The sequence below is a fragment of the Propithecus coquereli genome, unplaced genomic scaffold (genome assembly GCF_000956105.1).
Source record: "Propithecus coquereli isolate 6110/MARCELLA unplaced genomic scaffold, Pcoq_1.0 Scaffold24, whole genome shotgun sequence".
Taxonomy (NCBI): Eukaryota; Metazoa; Chordata; class Mammalia; order Primates; family Indriidae; genus Propithecus; species Propithecus coquereli.
The window spans coordinates 1,494,701-1,518,989 of NW_012147952.1; the positions used below are offsets into that span (position 1 = coordinate 1,494,701).

The window sequence follows — 24,289 nt, forward strand, 5'->3', positions numbered from 1 at the left end:
CTTGCTTAGCCATGTTTTGCCAGAAGATATGCACCATTAAAAGATGTGTATATACACAACTATGGGTATTAATTACACATTTAAACAAAAAACATTTGCTTTAAGGTTTATCAATGCTGGGGGCGGGTGGGAGAAAGCCGCAACATAAGAATCATTTAATTGCTTACTGTAAATTTCTTAGTTAAATTTCTCTTTATTTCTTACCTGGATTACCATATAGCCTAGAGTCTTATCTCCTTATTATCTATTATATATTCATAAATATTTATTATTTATTCTGTGCTATGCGTAATGGATGCATTTGTCAAAAAAGAAAAAAACAAATAAACACTATACTTCCTTCTGCAGGGAGTTCACAGCCTGCTCATTCAATCCCATAACCTTCAGAATGACCTTCTTTTGTTCTCAGCACGGTGAAAGGGGTGGGCTCCTAACAAATAGATGTTCCTGAATTAATGAATTTGGAATGCCTAATACTAAAGCAGTAATAATTTACTAAAATAACTAATAGAACTTGTAGGTAGGCTGTTTTGGAAAGAAAAATCAAGAGAGAGCTCATTTAGTTCAACTTTAGGATTAAAATCTCCAACATATCCTGCCACGTTAGCTTGTACTATGAAAATAGAAATGGAAGTTGAAGCTGTATGTATTTCTCAATAACTAGGGGAGAAGGGAAGAATAAAGATTCTGACTGTGGTCCTTCTGAGTGATAGGAGAAAAAAATAGAAAATTACACATATTATAAAATCATATAAACTATGCTAGTATATTTAAAACTTACAATGATGTTGTTATTAAAACTTAAGAAATGTCTATTCTTAGGTCAAAAACTTGGATATAAATTAAATGACCCTGCTCTCATCATAGCCAGTGTGTGAGGGAAAAAGCAAACAGATTTATATTGGTACTACATATCAGCATATTCAGAAGGACTTTGAGTGTACAGATATACATGTAGTAAGCCAAATATTTGTTCAAAAATTATCTTTTAATCTCTTCCATTCACAATTGCTTGTTTCTAAATGTACACCTTTATCGTTTGTAGCTTTCACTGCATGTTTCATAATTATAGCATTTTTCTTTACTTTTTTCTTTATTTTTATGTTTAAATAAACACAAGGACTGGAATTTTGCCCTAGGAAGCAAAGTTACTCATAGTCCTGTTGAATTAATGTTACTTATTACTTTACAGAAAAAATATTAACTCTATTTTTGGGTTTTCAAATAACATCATAAATTTTAACACAACTGAGTATAACTTAATATAGAAAACACTTTTTTTCAATTATTTTAGAAATATTCTTTATTTTATCCAGAACAAAAGCCAATAAAGTAAAAAGACACATTTTAAAGCATTAAGATTGGATTGACCAACCATTTAAATAATTAAGTTAAAATTAATGCAAAGCATTTTTATTTTACAAAGATGTAACACAGTACATGAGTACATGCCACACAGTTTTCTCTTCTGCCCAATTTCTGCTATTGAATATCTTCACTTACTTCATGGCTTCTTCAGAACCCAGATGGAATCATGCCAAATTTATCTATCTAAGACTGATTAAACAAAGGCTTCCAAAGGATTTTCAGAATTGAATACCTGCTGACCTCAGATATCCTGATCCCATGGTGACAGTTCTTTCTTGCATTTGTCTGGATATTCTGATAAATCCAGTAAATCAAGTTATAATAGCAAGAAAGATGATTTTCTTTTCTTTTTAGACTAGGACTAGTCTGCTTTGGATAATTATAAAATTGGGTACCTAAATTGTGGTCCCCAAGCCCCCGGATCGCACATCAGTGCTGCTTTGTGGCCAGAAATTTTCTTGCTAAAATTCTCATGTCTAATGTATAAAAATTTCTAAATCTGGCCTGTTCAGGCCCTTATCACCTCTTTTCAGTTTTCAACTGGATATTTGTAATTTGTGATTATACACAGACAGAATCTAAAGATATGTTAATAAAAGAATGACCTGGTTTTTCAAACTTTTGTGGAAGTGTTAATCACAAGAAAACTATTATTGTAAATGCTGAAATAAAAAGCAACTGTTTAACCAATTGAGAGACACTTGTGCAAATAAAGACTAGTAGAATTTTTAAAGGTAACGGTAATTTACCATTTCATTTATCTGTATTCTCCATTTCTATTCATCTGTGCTTTTTCCTTACAATTTTTAAAGTTCAATAACTATCCTTGTGGTTTTTGACAAGAACACTTAAGATTTCACTGATAGTTTTCTATTAATTATTTTTTCATATCATTGTTTCCATACTGAAAAGCATTTTTATTTCTTCCACTTAATTGTGTTTCTACTTTGTATCAAATTCATACACCCCACCTTTGCCACTTTACTCAACAGTGTCAAGGCCTGGTGTCATATAACTATTGGTAGCTTATTAAACTTATTTTATTCAAACATAAACTAGATAATCTTAAGGATACATCTTTAAAAATTAAGGTTATATTCATATTTATATATGTGTATGTATATATGCACACACACACAGCACATTTTAGAAGAACAAAATTACACTTACTAGATTCTAAACATCTTCCCTATAAATTGTTTCTTTATTCACTTGTGAGATCATAGATTTTACTTTCTTGTAGTATTATAACTTATTTTTCTAAGGTTGTAAAAGCAAAAATTAAATTATGGAGCAAAGAATATACACTTTGCCTTTTTGGGGTGCTTTTCCAGTCCTCTCGTTCCATATATTCTTTTATTTTAGAAGTTACTAAATGTCCTGTTTTTTCCTGTCTTGTTCACTGGGCTAACAGGGGTAGATGGTCCCCCTCCCTAGATAGGAGACGACCTCCTAGTCCCAGGATTCAAATCCAGCATGCATCTCCGGAGAATGACAGGTACTAGTGAATTCCTCCTCACAGACAAGTGGCTTCTAGAGGATTGTAGGCCACCAAGTGAAGGATAACCAAGAGAAATGTTGGTTATGATATGCTTCCTTTCAGGAGCCAGAACCAGATATACTGTGATTCCATCAATAAATGCAGCCAACTCTAATAAAGCACCTCAGAATATTTGCTCAATGTGGGCAGCATACAAATTGCATAGTTTAAGCACAATGAAATCAGGATCCACTGAAAGATTCTGTTTTGAAGAGCATTTAAGTGTTTTGAATTTCTAGAAACAAATTTAAATACAGGTTTTTTTTGCATGTGAATAAATAAAAATTCTCAGGTGCTTTAGAGTATATTAAAATCAATCACAGAGCAATCTATTCTGTGTTATATTGGCTGATGTTTTAATTTAGGTTGTCTTGTTTTGTTGCTATGTAAATTCGTTATTAATAAAGGTTAGGCTTTGACATATATTTAAAAATGTCTGATTTAAAGTAAGACTCCTGGTTCTTATGTATTTTGTGACTATTATGTTTTTAAACAAAATATTGTCAAAGCCCAGGGTCCAGTCACAAGGTAGGTTTTTAAAAATAGCATCAGTGCTTTGAATCTACTTTATGCTGATATATCAGAAGTGCCACGACATACATTTTCCACTACTTTATTATTCTCAATTTGCAATTACCCCAATTTTTCTATTTTATGGTGTGTGTTATACATAATCTTTAAATATTTTTTTCCTGACTGGTCACAAAAGGTTTCTGGGTGTTTGAGAAGTTTCTGTTCTGGTGTAAGCAGAAATTCAGCCAACACATTGGTAATATTTATTAAGCAGATAAGTAGATATGGTATCTCAGAAATAGGACAACTAACCATAAGAGCATATGAGCATACAGGTTCTTTTCTTTGTGTATGTATAGCAGAATATTTGTAGCTTTAGTTAAGAGTGATATAATTTATTTTCTGTATCTGTAAGCAAGGTACCTTCAGGATTTTAGTTTGAAAAATCTAAGCATTTTCTCTAAGAAAAAATTAATGCCATTTTACAAAAGTTGGAAAAGACCACAAACTGATATTTTATGAAAGTTTTAAGAATATTTTAGCATGTTTTAATCTCTAAGACATTTACCTCTTACTATGATTTATATTTACATATTTGGGATTGAAAACAAATTCCTTCTGCTACTATCTGATTTCTAGGATAGAATTCCTGAGAATAGAAGAATTAGTAAATCTCCAATCTAAAAATTATTACAAAAGTAAAGACTTCAAATAAGAATATTAAAAAATTGTATAAATTAAATAAAAATTTACTTTTATATTGCTACTCATTCATTCAATAAACACTTTTTGTAACCACACTGTGTATACTATTCTAATGGCTAGAATCACAATAGTTATTAAGAAAGACAAAATCCTGGCCATCAAGGAATTTAGAATTTTCTTTTAGAAAAGATAATTCTGGCAAGTCTTTGAATTTATTTGAAAAAAAATAAAACAGTATATTTTATCTTCTCTAATGACTGAGTATAGGACAATTTAATATGGTCTTTGTGATGAATATAAATGTAACTTTATCTGAGCATTGATTAAACAAAATGAAAATCCAAACAATAGGTTTCAGTTATTACATACATTAGATGTCATTTTCTTCATTTAATGGAATATGAATTAATTATGCTATTTAATTTCTTAGATTGTATGTATAACTGTAAGGATATTTTAAGAACAGAAAGGTCCTTTTAGATAAGATTATGAAAGAAAATTCTTATTAAATACATAATTTTGCTTTTTGTGATGACTTATTTGTAAATAAGTCCTATGTTCAACCAAAAGAAATATATTTTCAATGGCACAATACTATGAGTTATTACTAGAGAATAGGAAGTTATATATAATAAATTTTTATTAACATATAAGAATATGCGCTCATAAAAATAGGAGAGAAGTTATTTTTATCAACTAAATTCATAGGTAACCATATCAACCACCCGGCAAAACTTAATGAACACTTGCATTTCACCTGTCATCACCTTTACTCATTTGGGGGTTTCTACCAATTTCTAAGTGAAACGAATATGGCATCAGATTTCAATGTAGCAAATGGTCATAAGAATTTGGGCATTGGCAACTTTTGTCTTAGCTAAGAACATATTCTAAAGGTAATGACAATTTATACAATTAACCTTTGGATATCTTCTATCAGGGCCATGTTTGATTATTTTGAAAATAACATTGTAGTACAAAAAGTAAATTCTTGATTAAGAGAGCTCTCTAGTGTTTTTAAATTAGTCAAATAGCATTTAGTTCCCTTCTTATTTCCCACAGCATAAATGTGTGCACAGACATGTGCCTGCATGTGTGTACACACAAAATTTTTAATGAACCATTTCTCCATAATTTAATTATAATAAGCATAAAAATTTACTAAGCAGTCCTGATGTTATCACAAGTGGTACCATAGATTTATTTGGAATTAACATGGTAGAAGGTGTATCAGGATCTAGGAATGTTTTCTAGAAGTTGTAGAGTGTTTAAAACAATGATGAAGAAGAAAATACATAAATTTGGAATCCCAGGAAATGTTTCTGACTTTAAAATAGTATTGAAATTTCCTTGTAGTTTTATTTCCAAAAATGTTAAGACTGTAAAAAATCATCATTCCAATAATAATTTCTTTATAAATAGCATTACTGTAATACATAAAAGTAATGTTTATGAACCTGCATGTACATAGTTCTATGAATCTTAACAAAACTTAGATCTAGTTTTAGTTTGAAGTTAACCAAAATTTGTGAGCAGCCATTTAGGGAAAAAAAATGTATTTTAATAGGCCCCTGAAGGTTCAGGGTTCTGAATTAATGTTTACAGTTTAATCAATCATCCTTAAGTATGAAAAGCTAGTGTAAATTATTATTATCTAATTCGACTTTAAAGTATTTTGGTAAATGCTTTTTATTCAAGAAAATGCAATATTCTCATTGTGCACATTTTGAGATGTATTTTAACACATCACTGGCTTGGAGTTACTAATGCCAATATTTTGATTGAGAATGTTTTTGCATCAATATATAAATATTTTAAGGGTGCAATTTATTGGTGCATGACACAAATACTAAAAATATTAGATTAAATAACCCCATTTTCCAGAACTTAAAATTATCCAAATAAGTAAAGCATCCCACTGTATTTAAGATTAATTCCTGAGTTGTTCTGCTAAATTAGCTCTAATTTCTTTTACACATAACTAAATCTGTATAGTTTCCCATACCCGTTAATTGGTAGCAATTACTTGTCTATAAGACTCTTTGACCAACCATATCAAGTGGTTTCTTTTGATTTAAAGTAAACTAATATTCTTTCTCCATTAAAAATATTTCTAGGATAAACAAATCACATACTTTTTCACTTCCAGAATTCATGGCAGTTGCCACATATATGTGGAGTTAGCATAGAACTACTTATAAATTCAGTGCATTACTTAATATTTCTTTTTGCTTCATAGTGTCCTTTATTATCAGTGATTTACAAAAATGTCCTTTATTTGAATGAATGAAATGTACCCATGTACTAAAATACTTAGTGAGTCTATTTAAGGTTATAGTTTTTTTGTATGTATGTATGTATATATATATGTATATATAGATATGCACACACAGAGGATAAATATATTTTAATTGCATGCATACATATTCACTACATATGAATATTTCTTATTTAGGTTGACTCTGTTCAAATCTAATTTTTTCCATCCCAAACATAAAAGTAAATAGGATGATAGAGATTTGCATACTACATTAATATAGTGGAAGCCGTCTAAGTAGTCAGCTAGCATTTAGACAGATATATTTTTATGATATCAGTGTTAATTCTAATTAAATGAAAACATTATATGGTAAATTTTCATTATATTTTCCCCAAAGCAGAACATACTATATTTTCATTTTGTTATAAAACAATCTTAAATAATATTATTTTATTAACATTAATTTTATTTTTAATAGACTTATAATATCTTTAGAACAGCTGTATTTACCCCTATCTTCAGGGAGTTGCTCTAACTGAAATTAGGTACTAAAAAGTAAAGGGGCCGGGCGCCATGGCTCACGCCTGTAATCCTAGCACTCTGGGAGGCCCAGGCGGGTGTATCGTTTGAGCTCAGGAGTTCAAGACCAGCCTGAGCAAGAGCGAGACCCCCGTCTCTACTAAAAAAAAAAAAAATAGAAAGAAATTAGCCAGACAATTAAAAAATATATATATAGAAAAAAAATTAGCTGGCATGGTGGCACATGCCTGTAGTCCCAGCTACTCGGGAGGCTGAGGCAAGAGGATCGCTTGAGCCCAGGAGTTTGAGGTTGCTGCGAGCTAAGCTGACGCCATGGCACTCTAGCCCGGGCAACAGAGTGAGACTCTGTCTCAAAAAAAAATAAAAATAAAAATAAAGGAAAGTAGTACATTCCGTTACTTATTTAACAGTTATCTCTCTTTTCATAAGTATATTTTATAAATCTTTACATTTAAATTATTAGAAAGGGAATAATAATTGAAAATGGAACTTCAAAAGAATTGAGGTTTAATTAGGAGCATCCCCAGTTTTCTGATTATTATTCCTGCTCTGATTTAATAATAACATAATTGTTATACCTTACATTTGAATGTACTTTTATAACTTTTAAACAATTTCATTCGTGCCCTGTGAACTAGGAAGCACAGCTATTAAATTGCAAATAAAGACAATTCAGGATTTCTCATTCTTACATGTTTAAAAAAAGTTCTTTATAAATAATAATATAAAGATGAAAAATTTTAATGGGGCAAAAAAAGCATGTTACAACCAAAAATAAATAAGACATAATGGAAACACCAAAATGGACCTGTGTCTTGTTCACTTCTGCCCAGATAGCTTTTCGGTGAAAATCAAATCACTGTATGACAGTGAACTTTGCACTAGGGGAATGATGGGGTTTTCACCAAGTCGTTAAGGCCTAGATTCCCTTGGAAAAGTCACTTAAGCTTTTCTGGACTCAGTTTTCTCATCTGTAAACATAGCTCACTGTAGATGGACCAGCTGAATTCTAATGTCCCATAGACTCAAAAATTGAGTCTTTGCTGCTTTGTTGCATCATAATAAAACATACATTGGGCCCACAATAGTAACTGACAGTATGTTATACATTAGTTGATAAACCACAGGGCATGTTTAATTTATAGTATTTTATGTTTTGCTGAAGCCCAGAAAACAATGTAAAGTTTTATTTCTGTATTTATTTGATTTGATGTAAACTAGATTGTATAACACTAGTTAGTTTTTTGCTTATTGTAATTTTTAGGCTCTCAAATTTTATGGTAATACTCAAAGTACTAGTTTTTTAATCATCCATTCAACAAACACTTACTGAGCTACTACTATATGCTAGATGTTGATGTTACAGTTATAACCCACAGTTCCACGAGGGACTTAGTGTAGTATAAGGTAGAAGGCAATTCATTTTACTGAGATCCATTTTGTGACTACATTATCAATAGTTTTAATAGTGTAGTACATGAACATAGATGGATTTTCTAACTTTTCCTATTTTACACATCTCAAGCCTCTACTTATTCTAGAAAATAACTGTGTTAAAATATGCACTATATTTTTAGCTATGTCTTAGGATTTGAGGTAAAAAAGATATTAGAATTTTCTATTTCCTTCTCTGTTCTTGCTTTCCATGAAATTAATACAATTAAGTGCTTATTATTTAACTCAATTTGTGGATTGTGTTAAATTTTAGAAGAATTATAAAGACATATCTTTTGTAGACATCTTTAGAAGAATCTTCAATGAAAGTTAATTTCAATGGTATTTGAAGAGAAAAAAATCATCTTTAATAAGAGAGTTAAAAACAAAAAGATTTGATTATGAGCCTCTGCTTGAATATTTATCGTCCAGTTATGGAGCACTGGCTCTGTGTTTTATACTCTTATAGAGGAATAAGAGTATTTGCTTTCAAGAAACAAATATACATTATTTAAAACAATACTTTAATAGCACTTATCACTTTCTAGTTCTAAGCAAGGCTAAAACTACTACAAATACTAGTTCTATATAATACTGCAAAAACTACAAATACTATAATACAAATACTAGGTAATATTGACATATTTAAAATTAGAAGATGATAATATTATTGCCATTTTGCAGGGGAAAAAACCCTGAAGCACAGAGAGGTTAAGCAACTTGACTGAAGTCACCCAGCTAGCCAGAAACAGCTGAGATTAAACCAATCTGACTCTAGAATCCATACTCCGGTGTTGTTTATGCCAGAGATGCAGCGTGATTACTACTGCTGAGATTATGGATTCTCAGTATATCTCCTGGCTTAACATTTAATGACTATATGAGCTAGAACAAATTATTTAACCTCTCTAATTCTCAATCTCCTTATCCTTAAAAGAGATAAAAAAGCAGTACCTACCTCTTCAGACTGACAAGAAGATTAAATGAAATAATGCAGATAAAATATGATGGTGCTAGCACAGAGAAAGCACTTAGTAAATGTTAAGTATTATTAGTGCTATCATCATCATTGTCCTCATACCATCATCAATTACTGTCATAATCAATCTTGTATATGAATCCATTAAATTTTAGGAGATGAAAGAAGAGGAAGAGTTTGAAAGTTTCAAAGAAGATGTGAAGTCTCAATTGGGTCTAGAAACATTAATACACATTACTAGGAATAAGAAGAAAGATGCTTTTAACCCTGTTATTGTGCAATTTGTACAAAAGCCCTCCAGATTCTGCACAGTCCCTCTTCCTTCTCCCTTGAACTTTTCTAATCTGATTCATTTCTCAACTCCTGCTATACTGGCCTCCTTACTATTCCTTGAATATACCACACACACACACCTGCCTTAGGGCCTATGCATTTGCTGTTTCCTTTTCCTGGGATGCTCTTTCCCTAGATGTATACATGACTGACTCCCTCACCTTAAGTCTTTGCTAAAATGTCACCATCTCGATAAGTCCCTCCCAACTACCCTACTTAAAATTTCATTCAACACCTGCCCCTAAAACCCTGCCTCACCATTATGCTTCTGATCCTCCTTGCCCTAGTTTACGTTTTTGTTGTTGTCATTAGCATTTATCACCTTCTCCCATAGTTTATAATGTACTTGTTTGAGATTCTTTTTGTAGTTTATTTTTTTATATTCCCCCAGAAAAATGTAAATTCCTTGAAGGTAGAAATCTTTGTTTTTTGTTTTCACAGACATACTCCAAGCACCTAAAACAGTGCCTAGAACATATACATGCTCCACAAGTATTTATTGAGTGAATAAATGAGTGAGTGAAAACCCTTAATGACATTGAGTTTCATGGGTCTTCCTGAGATCCTCTGCTATCATCTGCTCTCCCTGTGCTGAAGATTCTCTGAGAAAAGGAACATTTGCTCCCCCAGGCAGTTGTCTGGAGCACTACTGGGACCAAGCATACATTTCTCATAACTGTATACTACTTTTTTATTTTGAGATCCTCCTAGGCCTGCAGACCTACTTACCCTTTCTCTCTCCTTCTCTTCCTTCTCGTCCTCCTGTTATACTTATGCCTTCCTTCCCAGTGCTTCAGGAACAAGCTTCCCATCCCAACAACCATCTCCCATTGATTTCAGTCGTGTCCTGTGTGCTTCGCTACTCTCCTGCCACCCCACGATCTCCTCTCCTGACTATAGGAGCAATAACATAAATAAGAACCTTAATGTCAGAGAGAGATTCATCTATCAGTGCTTTCCTAGGCCTGTACCGAATTTCATGATTTCTTCCATCTTAAGCAAAAGGTGTACCCATAGGACATGTGTCAGAATCTACCTCCTCCACTCTCTTTGCTGAGACAGCTTGGGAGCTAGGATTAATATTTAATCCTAGCTTTGTTACTTTCTGACTGAATGCCCATGCCCCGAGCCTGTTTCTTAATCTATAAAATAGAGATGACATCTTCTTAAAGGATTGTCATGGAGATTAAATAAGTTCATACCTCCCTCAGTGCCTGGCGTATAGTTATCCTTCAATGTATCAGGTACCCTCTCTTGCAACTAGTAAGGGAATGTGGTAAGTGGGAAATATTTCTGTTTCTTCCCCATTTCCATAGAAGTGGGCTATCTGAGTAACATAAGGCTGAAGAACACATAGCTGAAATCCTGAATTAGAGGGGCAAAATAGTGTGAATTCAGTTTCTAGCTGTGAAGGCAGACTTTGTAGTTTGATGTGGGTTCCTAGTTCCTAGCAGGACTTGACATATGCCAGACACTTAGTTCGGATGCCTGACATTAATAAGACAGACAATTGTCTCAGTATCGTTGGAAGAAAAGGAAATCAGGAAAGAAAAACAAGCATGAAGTGTAGGTAACCAATCAATATTCAATATAAACCTACACATTCTTACGTTTTCTTTTTTTTATAAGTGTGAGTTTTTTTACCACAATATTTTATGTTATTTATTTCAAATGTATAGTAGTTGAGACATTTTCGGCAACATAGGCACATGTAAGCTGCCTTGGGGAAGTAAGATCTATATAAATGTCATTTCTATAGCAAAATGCATTTTAAGTTTCAAATGTTCAGTGTACATATGTATAATATAATTGGAAAGTAGAATAAATTGAGGACTATTAGTTCTTTGATTTGTGACATGCGATCAAAATGCTATGTACTTTTTCAAAAACACTATGTGATTTACAAAAGCATCTTTATGATAATTTTAAAAATAATTTTAATAGTTGATATAAACACTTTAACTTACGTCAAAACATTTTTCGCTACAGCATTTTTGTTCTCTTTCCTTCATAATTTTGTGGGGGACAAAACAAACAAAAAATCTATGTAGTACCAAGTTTCAACTTGTAAAAGTAGAGGGCACTGCACCCCTTTGAGGTCTTTCAGCACCTGAACCATCACCATCATCACATTTATCATCATTACATTTCACCATTTATTTGTTTACTCACCAACGAGTGGAGGCAAAGTTGCTCAGCAGGGATCTATATTATATCACTGCTGTAGACATACCTGTCTAGACTAATGCAATATCAGCTTCTCGTGTCTCCTACTGGGCAACTTATATCTTCCACACGGCACCAATTCTGATTGTTAATTTTTTTTTATTTTGAAAAGTACTGACAAAGCCATTTAGGTAAGACAGTTGCCATCTTTCATGTCTGTTGCTTTTATCATTGTATGATATGAATGTAGCTTTATTCATCATATATTTTGTATTTCTTTAACATTTCATTCCACAGGCACTCCAGAAAGTCTGAAAGATCTAGCATCCAAAAACAGACTAGGAAAGGCACTGCCTCTGATACAGAAAGGTAGGCTTGGTGTTGTGCTGTGCTGCCATCTTCTGTTTCACTAATATATTTGGGATGCCCTCACTCTTCATTTCACATAAGCAGTTCTTAAACACAAATTGTGATGTTTAAATACATTCATGTAACTAAATCTACCCCTATATGGGAATGAGCTCATTGAAGAAATAAGAGATTGATTTGAAGAAAGACCTTAAATCTTAGGGTTTAAAAAAAGAATCTCATATATTTTTCTTAGTGGTCATTCTGATTACTAATGAAAATTAACTCTATTCTCATTCCTTTATGCATATTAGGACATTAATGTTTTGTTTCTGAGATCATTTCAAATGTTGCCAATGAATATAGGACCTGGGATGTGCAAATTTGAGTGTGTCATTTATCTGAATAATGTTATCTTTTAAAAGATCTTTTCTACAAATGCATAATCTGAGATTGTACTTGTATATTACAACAAAAGATATATGCTGAGTTAATGTAAAAATTATAAGGTATTACTAACCTTTTGTTTGCAATTTGTCTTTCAGAGAGTTTTGAGCATTTTTAGGTGTAACATATTGACACATTTTTCACATAGGTGTGAAAACACCTAAAAAGTCCAGTTAACATGTATTCATTCATCCATTCATTTATCCAGCAATTATTGAGAGCAAGTACGAGACACAGATATAAGTTAATGAGACTATTCAAGTGTCATAGCAGTTATTAAAGAAGTATACACAGCTTCAATGAGAACACAGAGAAAGGAATGGGGTAAGAATGAAACTAGGAAATGCTTCATAAATAGATGTCTCTTGAGCTAAATCGAGGCAGATAAAAGTATATGTGAAGAGTAGAGTATTCCATGAAAGGGAAAAATGTGAGAAAACACTGAGACTGGAAATATATTCTTGAGTTTGAGGAAACTCTACCAACTTTGGAATGGAGAACAAGGTTCAGGGGATAGGAAAGAGGACTGAAAATAAAATTGGAGAAATCATGAGAGGTTAAATGAATGACATAACTATGCCATGTTAATACCATGCTATAGATTTCAAATTATTTATTCGTCCATAAGCCGTTGATGTGCTTTAAACATGGGAAGCAGAGGATCAGTTCTGAGTTTCGTTTTATCGATGACTTTGACAACATTTTGGAAGGGAATCAAAAGATCCAGGGTAGATGCAAGACACTGAGTTGGCTATCCCAATAGACTTGGTTCAGATAGAATCTGTACAATTGAGTGATTCATTCACTTAACACATATGTGCCAACTATGTGCTAAGTTCAAGGAACAAAATAGAGGATATTACCACTGAGTTGAGTAAGTGTGAGACATGTAAAGGATATGGATAAAGGGAGATGAAATTTACTCCTGGCCAATGGTCCATGGAGATATTGGCTATTTAGGGAACATGATTTGCAATGGAACAAGGATACAGGGGACCCAAAAAAGTGTTGAGTGGAAAAAGGAGTTGGGTTTTGAGGAACGAAATGAGTCAGATAGATAGATAGCCTGTAATGAAACAAATTTAATTATATATCTATTTTTACATGCTTTAATTTCAGCTCAGCTAATTGCAGTTTCTTTACTATCTTTGTAAATGACTTGAGTTCCTTAGAAAAATTTTCAATCTTCAACCATCATTCCCAGCCCCCTCCACACACATAATTTCAGTTATTTTGACATGATTAAATTTTTTCTCAAAGTTATGTTCTTTTTATTTCAGTCAATATTCATTAATTTAACGAATACTAGTTGAGTGACTTCTATATTCAGTTTTATGTTTAGGATATATCAATGAGCAAGTTTTTTTTGACAATAGGATATTATTTTTTTAAAATGCTAGATGTTTCCAGAGTCAACTGAAGGTGCAAAGGTCCAGATGAATGATATTTGGGCATCTGTCTCTGCAACTCTGAAAATACTCTGTGGATAAACACATTTCCTCCCTCCCTCCAATGAGAATAGCACAGAGTTGATTGCCCTCCATCCTCAGATGTTTACTGCTTAAAGACCATATTCATGTTACTCCTGCCTTTACTTTGTAGATTTTAAAATAGAAAGCTCTAACCTTTTAGATGTGTAGATTTATTTGATCATAATTAAAACTCTTCATTAATTTTTATTACAATATAAATTACAAGCCCAATTTTTAAGTGAGTTACTGAATGGCTAGTTATAAAAGAAGAATTGGGCTGGATTTTCTAGCTTATAATAGCTCTCATTTCTTCAGAAGATACCATGGGTATACATCTAGCTACAGGTAAACCGAGGTCACAGTATGAATGCTCTGGACACCGATTCTTAGCCTTTGGGAGTTAATAACTTCCCAAAAGGAGTCATAACCATACAGCCTTGCATTGGATTCTGATGGAATTTGCTTTTTAATGATCATAATTTTAAAGGCTCTTTGTTGGCCTCAACAAACGGCCTCATGAGGAATAAAGTTGTAAGAAAATATTTTGGAAGATATGATGACCACTTATAGATTGAAGACAAACAGAAGTGATTTATGTCTTTTGTGCCTAGCCGTTTAAAGCAGTACTCATATTTTGGGGGGAAACTCTTTAGTAAATGTCTAGTTTTTCACCTTCATGTGCGTTCAGCTATGAAAATTGCTAGCATTATTTCTGCATTCCATTCTAGTGACTTGGCTTCTTGTGGAACCTACACTCTACATCCTAATTGGGGGAGGCTTTTTTTGACTATTTAGAATTGCTTAAATACGCATTTTATGTTGTACTGTTGCTGTTGGAAAGAGCCTGTGTAGGCCTTTAAGGGGCCATAAAAGGAGGAATCATTTTGAAAACTTGACCTTAAATATCACATACATGTCCACCCTTTAACAAGTCATTTTTAGGCATCAGTAGGAGGAGTTTACTGCAAGTCCATTTGAATCAATACAAATGCCTTACTAAAGACCTGAGGTTTTTGTGAGAAATGTGTTTTAGTTGAGTCCAAGTCAAAAGCACTAGTCTTAGATGAAGAGAACAGGCATGGATTGAACTCAACAGTAAATATTTAGATACGCATTTGGAGATGGTGGACCAAAGTCAGACATACTTAAGTTTGAATTGGAATTCAGCTCTACAAGCCTTATTTATTTTTAGGGGAGAGATATATATGGCAGAGTAGGTATTCATTAAATGCCATTGTCCATGTATTTGATCGTGCAAACTCTCATAGCACAATTCTTTTAAGTCCTGCCAAACAATTTGATACTTAAACACATATTAATTTTAATATTTTGTGTTACAAGATCAATGGTATACCTGAGATGTGAAATTACCATTTTTCATCTCATGATACAAAAACATATTCTGTCTCACCAGGCGGAAAAGTGAGTAAGCATTGGCACTCAATAGACCTTTGTGGATCCTGCCTCTACCACGTTTTAGCTCTTGGTCTTTTTGCAAGTCACTCTATGACCTTCAGTTTTTTTATCTGTAAAAGAGTAATAATAACACTTCGCCATGTGTGAGGATACAAAAAAGTACATACATACATATATGTATGTGTGTATATGCACACTTATATTCATACATACATGTGCAAATATGTACACACACATACATTCTGTGCTGGACATGCGTGGATGGCCTCACACTGCTGCTCAATAAAGAATAGCTGTTACTATCATTTTACTTATTCCTCATTCACTCTCTGTTTCAGTCTTTCACATGTTTGTTCTAAATCTCTTTCATTCTTCTTAAATCCTTACATTCTTGGCACATCTCATTTCATTGAAAAGATTAAAACTCACCAGCCTGGTTTCTTTCAACTTCACACTCCTATACCTCAAAATTTCTTGATTAATTCTCCTTTCCTCTTGCCTACAGCAAACTATACTTGGTTCTATTATCTTCCCTCTGTAAAACTTGTTTTTCTTGCTTCAAGTTCTGCGTTTTTTCTCTCTCCGGTTTCCCTTCCTGTAATTCAACCTGGCTGCCACATTCCTCTCTCTTCCTCAGGCAAAGTGCTTCTGTGCTTCTCCTTTGGTCTGTGCTCTCATTCTTGTTATAGAGTGGTTGGTGGCAGGAACTGTTTCCTTATTGAGGGACTGTTAGTTCATGTCAAAGAAAAAACAGATATTATGCTAAATGATTAACTTTAAACACTGCAGGCTGTTTTCAGGCACTGCAAGCCCTGTGGCTCGGGAGATAGAACACTAAGTCACATCATCAAGCTGTGTAATATTCACCCAGGAAGCCATTTTATTTGGCCCCGAAATTGCTTTTTATATTTTTACCATTTAGTTTGATGCCACACAATGTTCACCTAAATTATTTCCATTTCAAGCCACATTCAAGTTGTTCTTTTAGTGCTTACGAATTGCATTGAGGAATGAAGCAAGATTTCAGTGAAATTGCAATATCCATGAAATTTCTCAGTACTAGGGTAGAAAATATATACTTCAAGTTTCAAGCAACCCTTACTCCAAATACACTTGCTCAAAATATATGGAAGTGTATTTTGAGCAAGGATTGCTTGAAGTTTATTCTCATGAAAATGGCCTCTAAAGAGTAATAGATAAAAATCTGTCATTGGAATGGACTTGATCATGTAATCTATCCCATATAAATTAATTCTATACAGTTGAGTTAATGTGAAAAGTCAATTTAGAATGAGTGAACAGTTTTAATGTGTAGAACACTGTCATTTCCTTAATATATTAATTTGGAAATTGAGGTTACAGTCCGGGTTTCAGGGTCTGAATTAGGTTTGATAAAGCATTAATTCATAGCTCAAGAAGATAGGATGTACCTTTATTAAAGACCTAAGCTATGCAGCTATTTGTTGTCTATAGCCTGACATTTTTTTCCCATTTTATTGTTATGAAATGGAGAGGATACCATAAATGAAAATCATTATAGGTATAAAAATTATTTTACTTAACAGAAAAATTATCAATTTGAACACAAGTTAAATAAAGCACTCTTTATATACTTTAGGAGATGAACATCTGTTCTTTATTTTCACACACTTTAAGTGACTTAATAAGTGAATTTTATAGCATTGCTTTAAAAGGGAGGAGATGTTATTTAATTCCTTCTGTCAAAATAATACATACTAGGTATTTTAATAATGCATGTTATTTAAGATGTATTCCAAAAATGATGAAAGAAGCAAAAGCATATATTTGTTTTAAATATGTACATGTATATAAACATCCATTTTAAATTCTTAATCCTTAATTCATTAGTTAGCTTTATAATAATTTTGAATATCATGTTAAGATAACTATCAGTATATGAACAATATTTTTACAGATATTGTTATATCTGAGAAAACATGTTTTTATCCATTTATTGGCCATTCATTTTCATTTAATCAGTTGTATAATTAGTAAAACATTCTCCATTTTACTATATTATGTTGTTTTTTGGTTTGCTTAGGTTAACCTCAAAAAGCATCCTTCTTTTGAGATCTGTTTGGCATAGCTTTGCTTTTTACAGAGTAAAATTATGAACATTGTAAAAATGTACACAGAGTTCTACAGTATATCTTCTTGAATGCAAGTACTTGAAGTAACCCTGTACTCATCATTCTAATTACATTCACTCATTCAATCAACATATGTTTATTGAGCTCTTGCTCTCTGTGCAACTATCTCTAGGCAATGGAGATAGAGTTCCATGAAAAACGAAAGTCTCTGCCCTTGTGGAACTTAAAAGAGGTTTGCTACATTAGAGCAACCTAGATCACCCTTTAAAAACCACAAGACATTCACATGTGCAATTATTACTTTTCAGTTTGATTTTAATTCCATTTCAGTAACTGTGTGATGGGTTTTCTTCTGGTTCTTTAAAGTCACTGTCTTGTAAGAGTAACCAGGTTTTCCTTGGACAAATATGTTGGTATCAAAGTTAATGTGAACCTGCTGACTGAAGATCTTTTTTGGCCCTAATGTTTTAGGGTTCTCCCACCATGTCTTTCTAGAAGGGGACACGCAGCCCCAAGAGCGACTGATCAACCAGTCATTAGGGGAAAACATCCCACTCGCTCAAGGTCGAGTGAGCACTCTAGTGTCAGAACACTGTGTTCTATGCACCACCTTGCCCCTGGAGGGTCGGCGCCATCTTCTCCGCTTCTGACAAGGTCGCTATTCAGTGTCCAGCCCAGCATTCATGTCCTGCCTCCGGGTGTTGGTGTGGTGTTGTACCTTCCTGAGCACTTGAAGCTTTCACTCATTATGATGCCATAATTTTTAATCCTTTCTTTGTGACACTTAAACCTCTCCCACATCCTCTATTACTTGCATTTATATTCACTGTGCTAGTGGTTTTCTATAGTTTCTGCCAATTAGCTATCATTGAAAATTAAATTTGGCTGTGTTATGTCCTTTCATCTGTTTGTGGCATATTCATATATAATTTTTTAATTATGTGAAATTATTTATGATAAATTACCTGGAAAAGTATAAGAGAAATTAAAAACTAAAACCTTTTTTGTGTGTTCTGTAAAATCTTTGGGTGTTTTAAAGTTCTACAGTTAAAAAAAATGTTTGAGCACCAGCAGATGGAAGTCAGCTTAATCTTGGGCAGTAGTAATATATCTGCACACTTCTCCTATTTCATTTGTAATTTCAATCCTTGTACCAGTATATTTTATCACATGTGTCCAAGGTTATTTTAATTATCTATCACAGTTTTTTTTCTATTTAAAAATGAAGTACAAGTGAGTAGTAATTTATAAAAGTGTGTAGCTAGAATTATTCTTAAAAGTTATAAATAATTCTAGAGCATATACCAATTAATAGTAGCAATTTAGGCAACAGCCTTTCTTAACTAATTTATCCATCTTGTTAAAATCCAGAGGCTGTAATTAGATATATTTGGTTCAGTACTACCCAGAAAGCACAACTCCATAGAAAGTTAATGAAAAGAAGTGAATCGGATTCTGCTCGGTTCAGGAATTCATTATACAGAACTGTGTGTGGCTGACATTGCCCTGTCTCTTTTTGCCCCTTTTTGTAGTATTCCCTTTACACATTTCATAAAAAGTATTTGATTTTGCTTCCAAAGGCCCAGTTAAGGGGTTTATGTTTATTTTAATAGTAACAGGAAAGAGGAAAAGATTTTTGTCAGGCCATATTGGAATTTTACCATTTCATCCCCCCTTTGTTTTTGCCTACAGAATGCATCGACAGGGAAGTCCGACCCAGTCTCCTCCAGCAGACACATCATTCAGCAATCGCAGGGGAAGACAGCTCCCACAAGTGCCAGTGAGAAGCAGCAGTATAGAACAAGGTATCCAAAAAAGAGACATCATTGTCCAAAAATGTTGGATTTACGAACCTCCTCTTTTTATACAATGAATAGTATTTTGATTATATGTAATTTGCTGAATTCTAAGAATTCTAAGTTCCTTGGAATTTTATACCCAGCACCTAGTTGCAATAATTCATGGCATGTACTCAGTTTTTGCTAATCGAGTGAATGAATGAATTTTGCGTGGGTATCATTTAACAGAATGGATGGAAGCCTAGAAACAGTTTTTTGTTTTTTTCAAAGGACAAAGGAAGAAAATAACACATAAAATTGTACTGAGGTTTCTAAATTTTAAGAGAATACTTACTTTACCTTTTAAAACATTTTTAAAATAATTAAACACTTGATCATAGTGAATGTTTTACTAGTGTTTTTTAATTTTAACTTGATTGACAATATCCTGTATTTTTATATGAGTTTGATGATAAAAAATGATTTAGGGCACATATTTTAGTATCTTTTTCAACAGCTCATTTTGCTTAAAGATTCTCTTACTTTATGTATGTGTACATTGTATTTTATTTTCAAAGACAGAGAGAGAGAATGAATGTATGTGATTTGATAGTAGAAACTAAATTCTCTAAACTGCTTGAGCTAGGTGATTTAAATACTGGGTTAAAATAGTCAATATTCTTCATGGGACCCAAAGTACTATCCCATTTCTCAGTAGGTGAAATGATTTGTTATCAGTATTCATTATCACATAATTTTATCAGAAATTTGTTAAGCAATTTACTGAAATAATTTTTAATTCAAGGTTGTAGTATAAATGCAATGGATTTCTATTTAAAACATTTATTGAAAAGCTTCATCCTTATGAAACAACTGAAAGGTTAACATTTTGAATATTTTTCAACAGTGTTGATTGTTGCTGATGTAAAACTTTCGTTTCATTCTATATTGAGTGCTCTAAATACCTTTTTTCCTCACTGAATTGAAGCACTTTACTGAATGTACCACAGAAATGTTAAAGATTTAAGACGATAAATGCATTGTTTCAAAGATTGATATGGCATAGTTTGCCATACAGAATACTTCATTATAGAAAAATTAGTATAGATTTTAAGAGGTATCAACTTATTAATAGAGTAATACTGGTACAATAAAATCTGGATTTATATTTTTTTAAAATACATAATGTTGATATATATCGTACATTAGTTTTCAGGGTTGCTGTAAGGGTATCCATTTAGTTAATGAGAAAATATGATGCATTGTGAAACTCTTGACTTTCTTTTCTAAAACAGCAGTTAATTCATTGGAATTATCAATACACATGCTTAAAATTTCTTTTCTTTTTCCTGGGAACATTTTGAGAAGATTATTCATAATGAATGTTATTAAAACTCTTAACAATAACCCAGATGAAATTGTTTTAAAATTTAGATTTTTAAAAAAAATTGGTATTTATTTAAGCTATCTATTCATGAACTCCTGTTGCACAACTAAAAAAACTGCAGATTTTGGTGTTTAGCTACAAACTCAGTGTTACTGGCCATATTTTGGTATTCAAAAAGTGATGTGCTCCTAAAATTCTTTGCATTTCCTCCAGTTGCAAATAAAACACTCTACGGGTTCAAAAGCATATATGGGTATTGTACATAACTCTCACAAACTGAGATTATAGTTACATTATTTCTGTAGAAATAAGAACTGCTTCTATGAAATCAATTGGAGTGTATGTTGGATTTTGCTTTTTTAGAAAAGCACATTTTCTATTGTTAATATCAATGTTACTGTTTATGATATTCGTATTCACAGTTGTCTTTCAGGGAAATCATCAATTTGTAAGGACTGAATTGAGGTGGGAAGAAGGGAATGACTGAGAATGACACTGATGGAGTTACTTTAATATTTAATATGACAAATAAACTAATAAATACTTTTGATCATTTGCGGTTCCTGAAATATATGATCCTAAGAGTTATATATATACAACTTTTTAAAAATGTGGTTAACAAACAGGTATTATTATATCTAAGTGTTTTTCTACAAATCAAATAGATCTGGTGTTCTGTATGATGTTAGTATGTGCTTTGGAACTTTTGGTTAAAGATCATACTGTCTGCCATCATCTTATTATGGATCTATTTCAAACTGAACAGTTCACATGACAGCTTTATTTGTCCTAAAATGTTTTTAAAAGTCAATTTTTAATTCAATTTATGAGTTAGATTGGATTCAGAATGTTCTATTTAAGATTGATTTCATTGTTCCTAAGACTGTAGAATTATGTCATTTTTTTTCTTGTGATATTATTGTTAAACTTTAGCTCTATCTCCTGTGAAGGTTAATGCTGGCTACAGTTTATTTACAATTGATTAAGTCTCTACTGCTCTTGACTTCCTTCCAGTCTTCTTTTTGTTTGTTTTTAATCTTTAACAAAGTGTGCTTTTCTTTTTTAAAACAATAATTTAGTTGATAAACAGCTGGTTGGTAAGAATAAATATTTCAAATGGTTTAGATTCCTGGATATTTATACAACTTTTTGATGCACTTATAAAATAAAACAGTTTCAGGATACAGTTATCTACATTATTGTTTTTAGTATGTATGCAGGACAATTTGATTTTTTTGACTGGATGTATGGGAGTTTTTTTTCTTGTAAATTAGATTTACTACTCTCTTTTTGTACTATAAAAGCATTGTCTCTTATTTTAAATGCTAATCATCTGAATAGACATGTTTCCTTAATTTTTGAAAAAGTATTTTAAAGTTTCTTTTAAAAATTGAGAATGCTATCCTGTTTGCTATGTAGAGTCTGATTATGTTAAAGTAGGTTTAGGGGAAAAGCAAAGAGGTGATCACAATACAGATTTTGAGATAAAGCGGTTGAAAAAGTGGCCTTATAATTCAGGTAACTCTAATAGTATGTAGTAAGTGAAAGCAAAGACGTCCATGAAATTTCTCTTGTTGTATTTCAACACTGTCTTCCAATGTAGACCTATGTAGAGTGAGGCTGAAGGCAACGTAATTGGTTGTATAAAAATGTATGTGTTTCTGAAACCAGCCATGTGATTTTTTTTTTAATGTTCAACTGGATGTCTTTTGAAGAAGTATTTAAAAATCATTCATAAACTAACCTTTAGTGATGTGCCAGTTATGTTTTATGTGTTCCATTATTATAACTGCTACCTAAAACTCTAATGATATTCCCCTTCAGAAATATATAGATAAGCCATTGTTCCTCAGTAAATAGTATGCCAACAAGGAAGTGAATATAAAGCTTTATGAACTCTCCAAGAAACATAGTCCTTAAAATACAAGTAATTTTACTTTGGTATATTTTAATACAATTAATTTGAGAAGGAAGAAAGGATTACTTAAATTAGACTATATTTTGTTATGTGGAGAAAGTGCAAAGTGCAAAGAAAATGCATACTATTTAGTAAAAAAATGAAATTTATTTTTTCATTTATCATAGGAACTTTCAAGTTATCTGAAATACTGTCATTTTTGAAGTGACAAAAAGTTTTGTTATAAATAATAAGTATGCTTTTAAATACTTTTACAATAAAAATCAAAATGGATTAAAGTTAAAATGTTTTAGTAAAACTGATGCTGAAATATTATACAATTCTTGAAAGGCATGAAAAAATACTGTGGAATATACTTTTCAAATTCCAAGTATAGTAATATCCCAATGTTTTTGGTTTATTTTAAATCTTTAAATTGCTGTATTCATTTTTTTTGATTAATTTTAGTACCATATTTGGGACTTCCTCATGGTTTGTCATTGCAATTTGTCATGTCATATTATATGTTATGCATTTTTATTATTCATGCCCTTGTGTTAATTCACATTTCCATGTCTAACTACAAATTTGCTGATTTCTTTCTTTTGTTTCCATCATTATGTGCATTTAATTCATTGAAGAGCAAGAAAAATATAACTCTTCCACAAAAGGTAAATATTAATACAACTTTTTAACCATTTAATGTTGTTACTTTTAAAAATAATGTAAGAGAGTTATATATATACATAACTGTACTTATTAAAATAATGAGCAAATTTATTAAATAGGTAATTATTTCCCTAAAATGATTTATAGGGCATTTGGTATTAATTCTTTCATCTTGTGTGCATTCACATCAAAGAGGAAACGATTACTTTAATATTGATAATATTTTTGCTTCAAAATATATTTATTTAGACTGACAACTAGAAAACAATTCTCTTTGGAAAATAATAACATATTCTTTGTTTCTGTTCGTTTGTTTGCATTCCCTTGCTCTCATAGAAAAAGAATTTAATTCTTACCTTCTATTCAGGGTAATATCCGGTGCAAAGGAGTAGAAAATCCCTGGATTTTACCTTCCACTTTGCACTAACCTTAGTGAATGTTCTGGCCCATGCTGCAGCCATGCATCTGGGAAGCAGCTACCTAAATGTTACTCCTATTAGCCTCAGTATTGTTATGCTATCCATTAAATCTATCTTTCTGAAAGACATAGGAAAGGAAAACACATTACTGATCTCCTTCTTACTATCTTTTTGGATCACATTTTATTGTTGGTCTTTGCACTTGAGTTTCGAGTAGGCTGTAGGCCTCAACCCACACTCATGTGCTGTTCACACACGTTCCAATTTAAGGTTACTGTTGACCTTATAATTAAATATTTAAACACGAGTTTTCAGCCTAATATAATAATGCTAGTAATACTTAAAAATATACAACTCTGTATAGTTTAATAAAAGTACATTTTCTCAGTATTTGAAAGTGGATTAATGATTGCGTTAATTTGTTGCCCATAGTAACCCTCAAAGCTAGTCCTGAAAATAGCATCGTCTCTATTTTATGCATGAGGAAACTCATGTTCAGAAAGATTA

General features: G+C 32.1%; 1 protein-coding gene across 6 annotated transcripts in view; it reads left to right on the forward strand.

Moving 5' to 3' along the window:
- Positions 1-24,289, forward strand: part of RIMS1 (regulating synaptic membrane exocytosis 1) — a 482,695-nt gene that overhangs the window by 355,052 nt on the left and 103,354 nt on the right. For 3 of the 6 annotated variants that reach the window (XM_012646052.1, XM_012646055.1, XM_012646054.1), the window contains exons 16-17: positions 12,136-12,207; positions 19,325-19,437. In XM_012646052.1, the coding sequence (XP_012501506.1) occupies positions 12,136-12,207; positions 19,325-19,437 (185 nt within the window). Of the gene's footprint in view, positions 1-2,782; positions 2,867-12,135; positions 12,208-18,103; positions 18,287-19,324; positions 19,438-24,289 lie in introns of all 6 variants that reach the window. The other 3 variants (XM_012646051.1, XM_012646053.1, XM_012646050.1) reach the window with 2 other exon arrangements.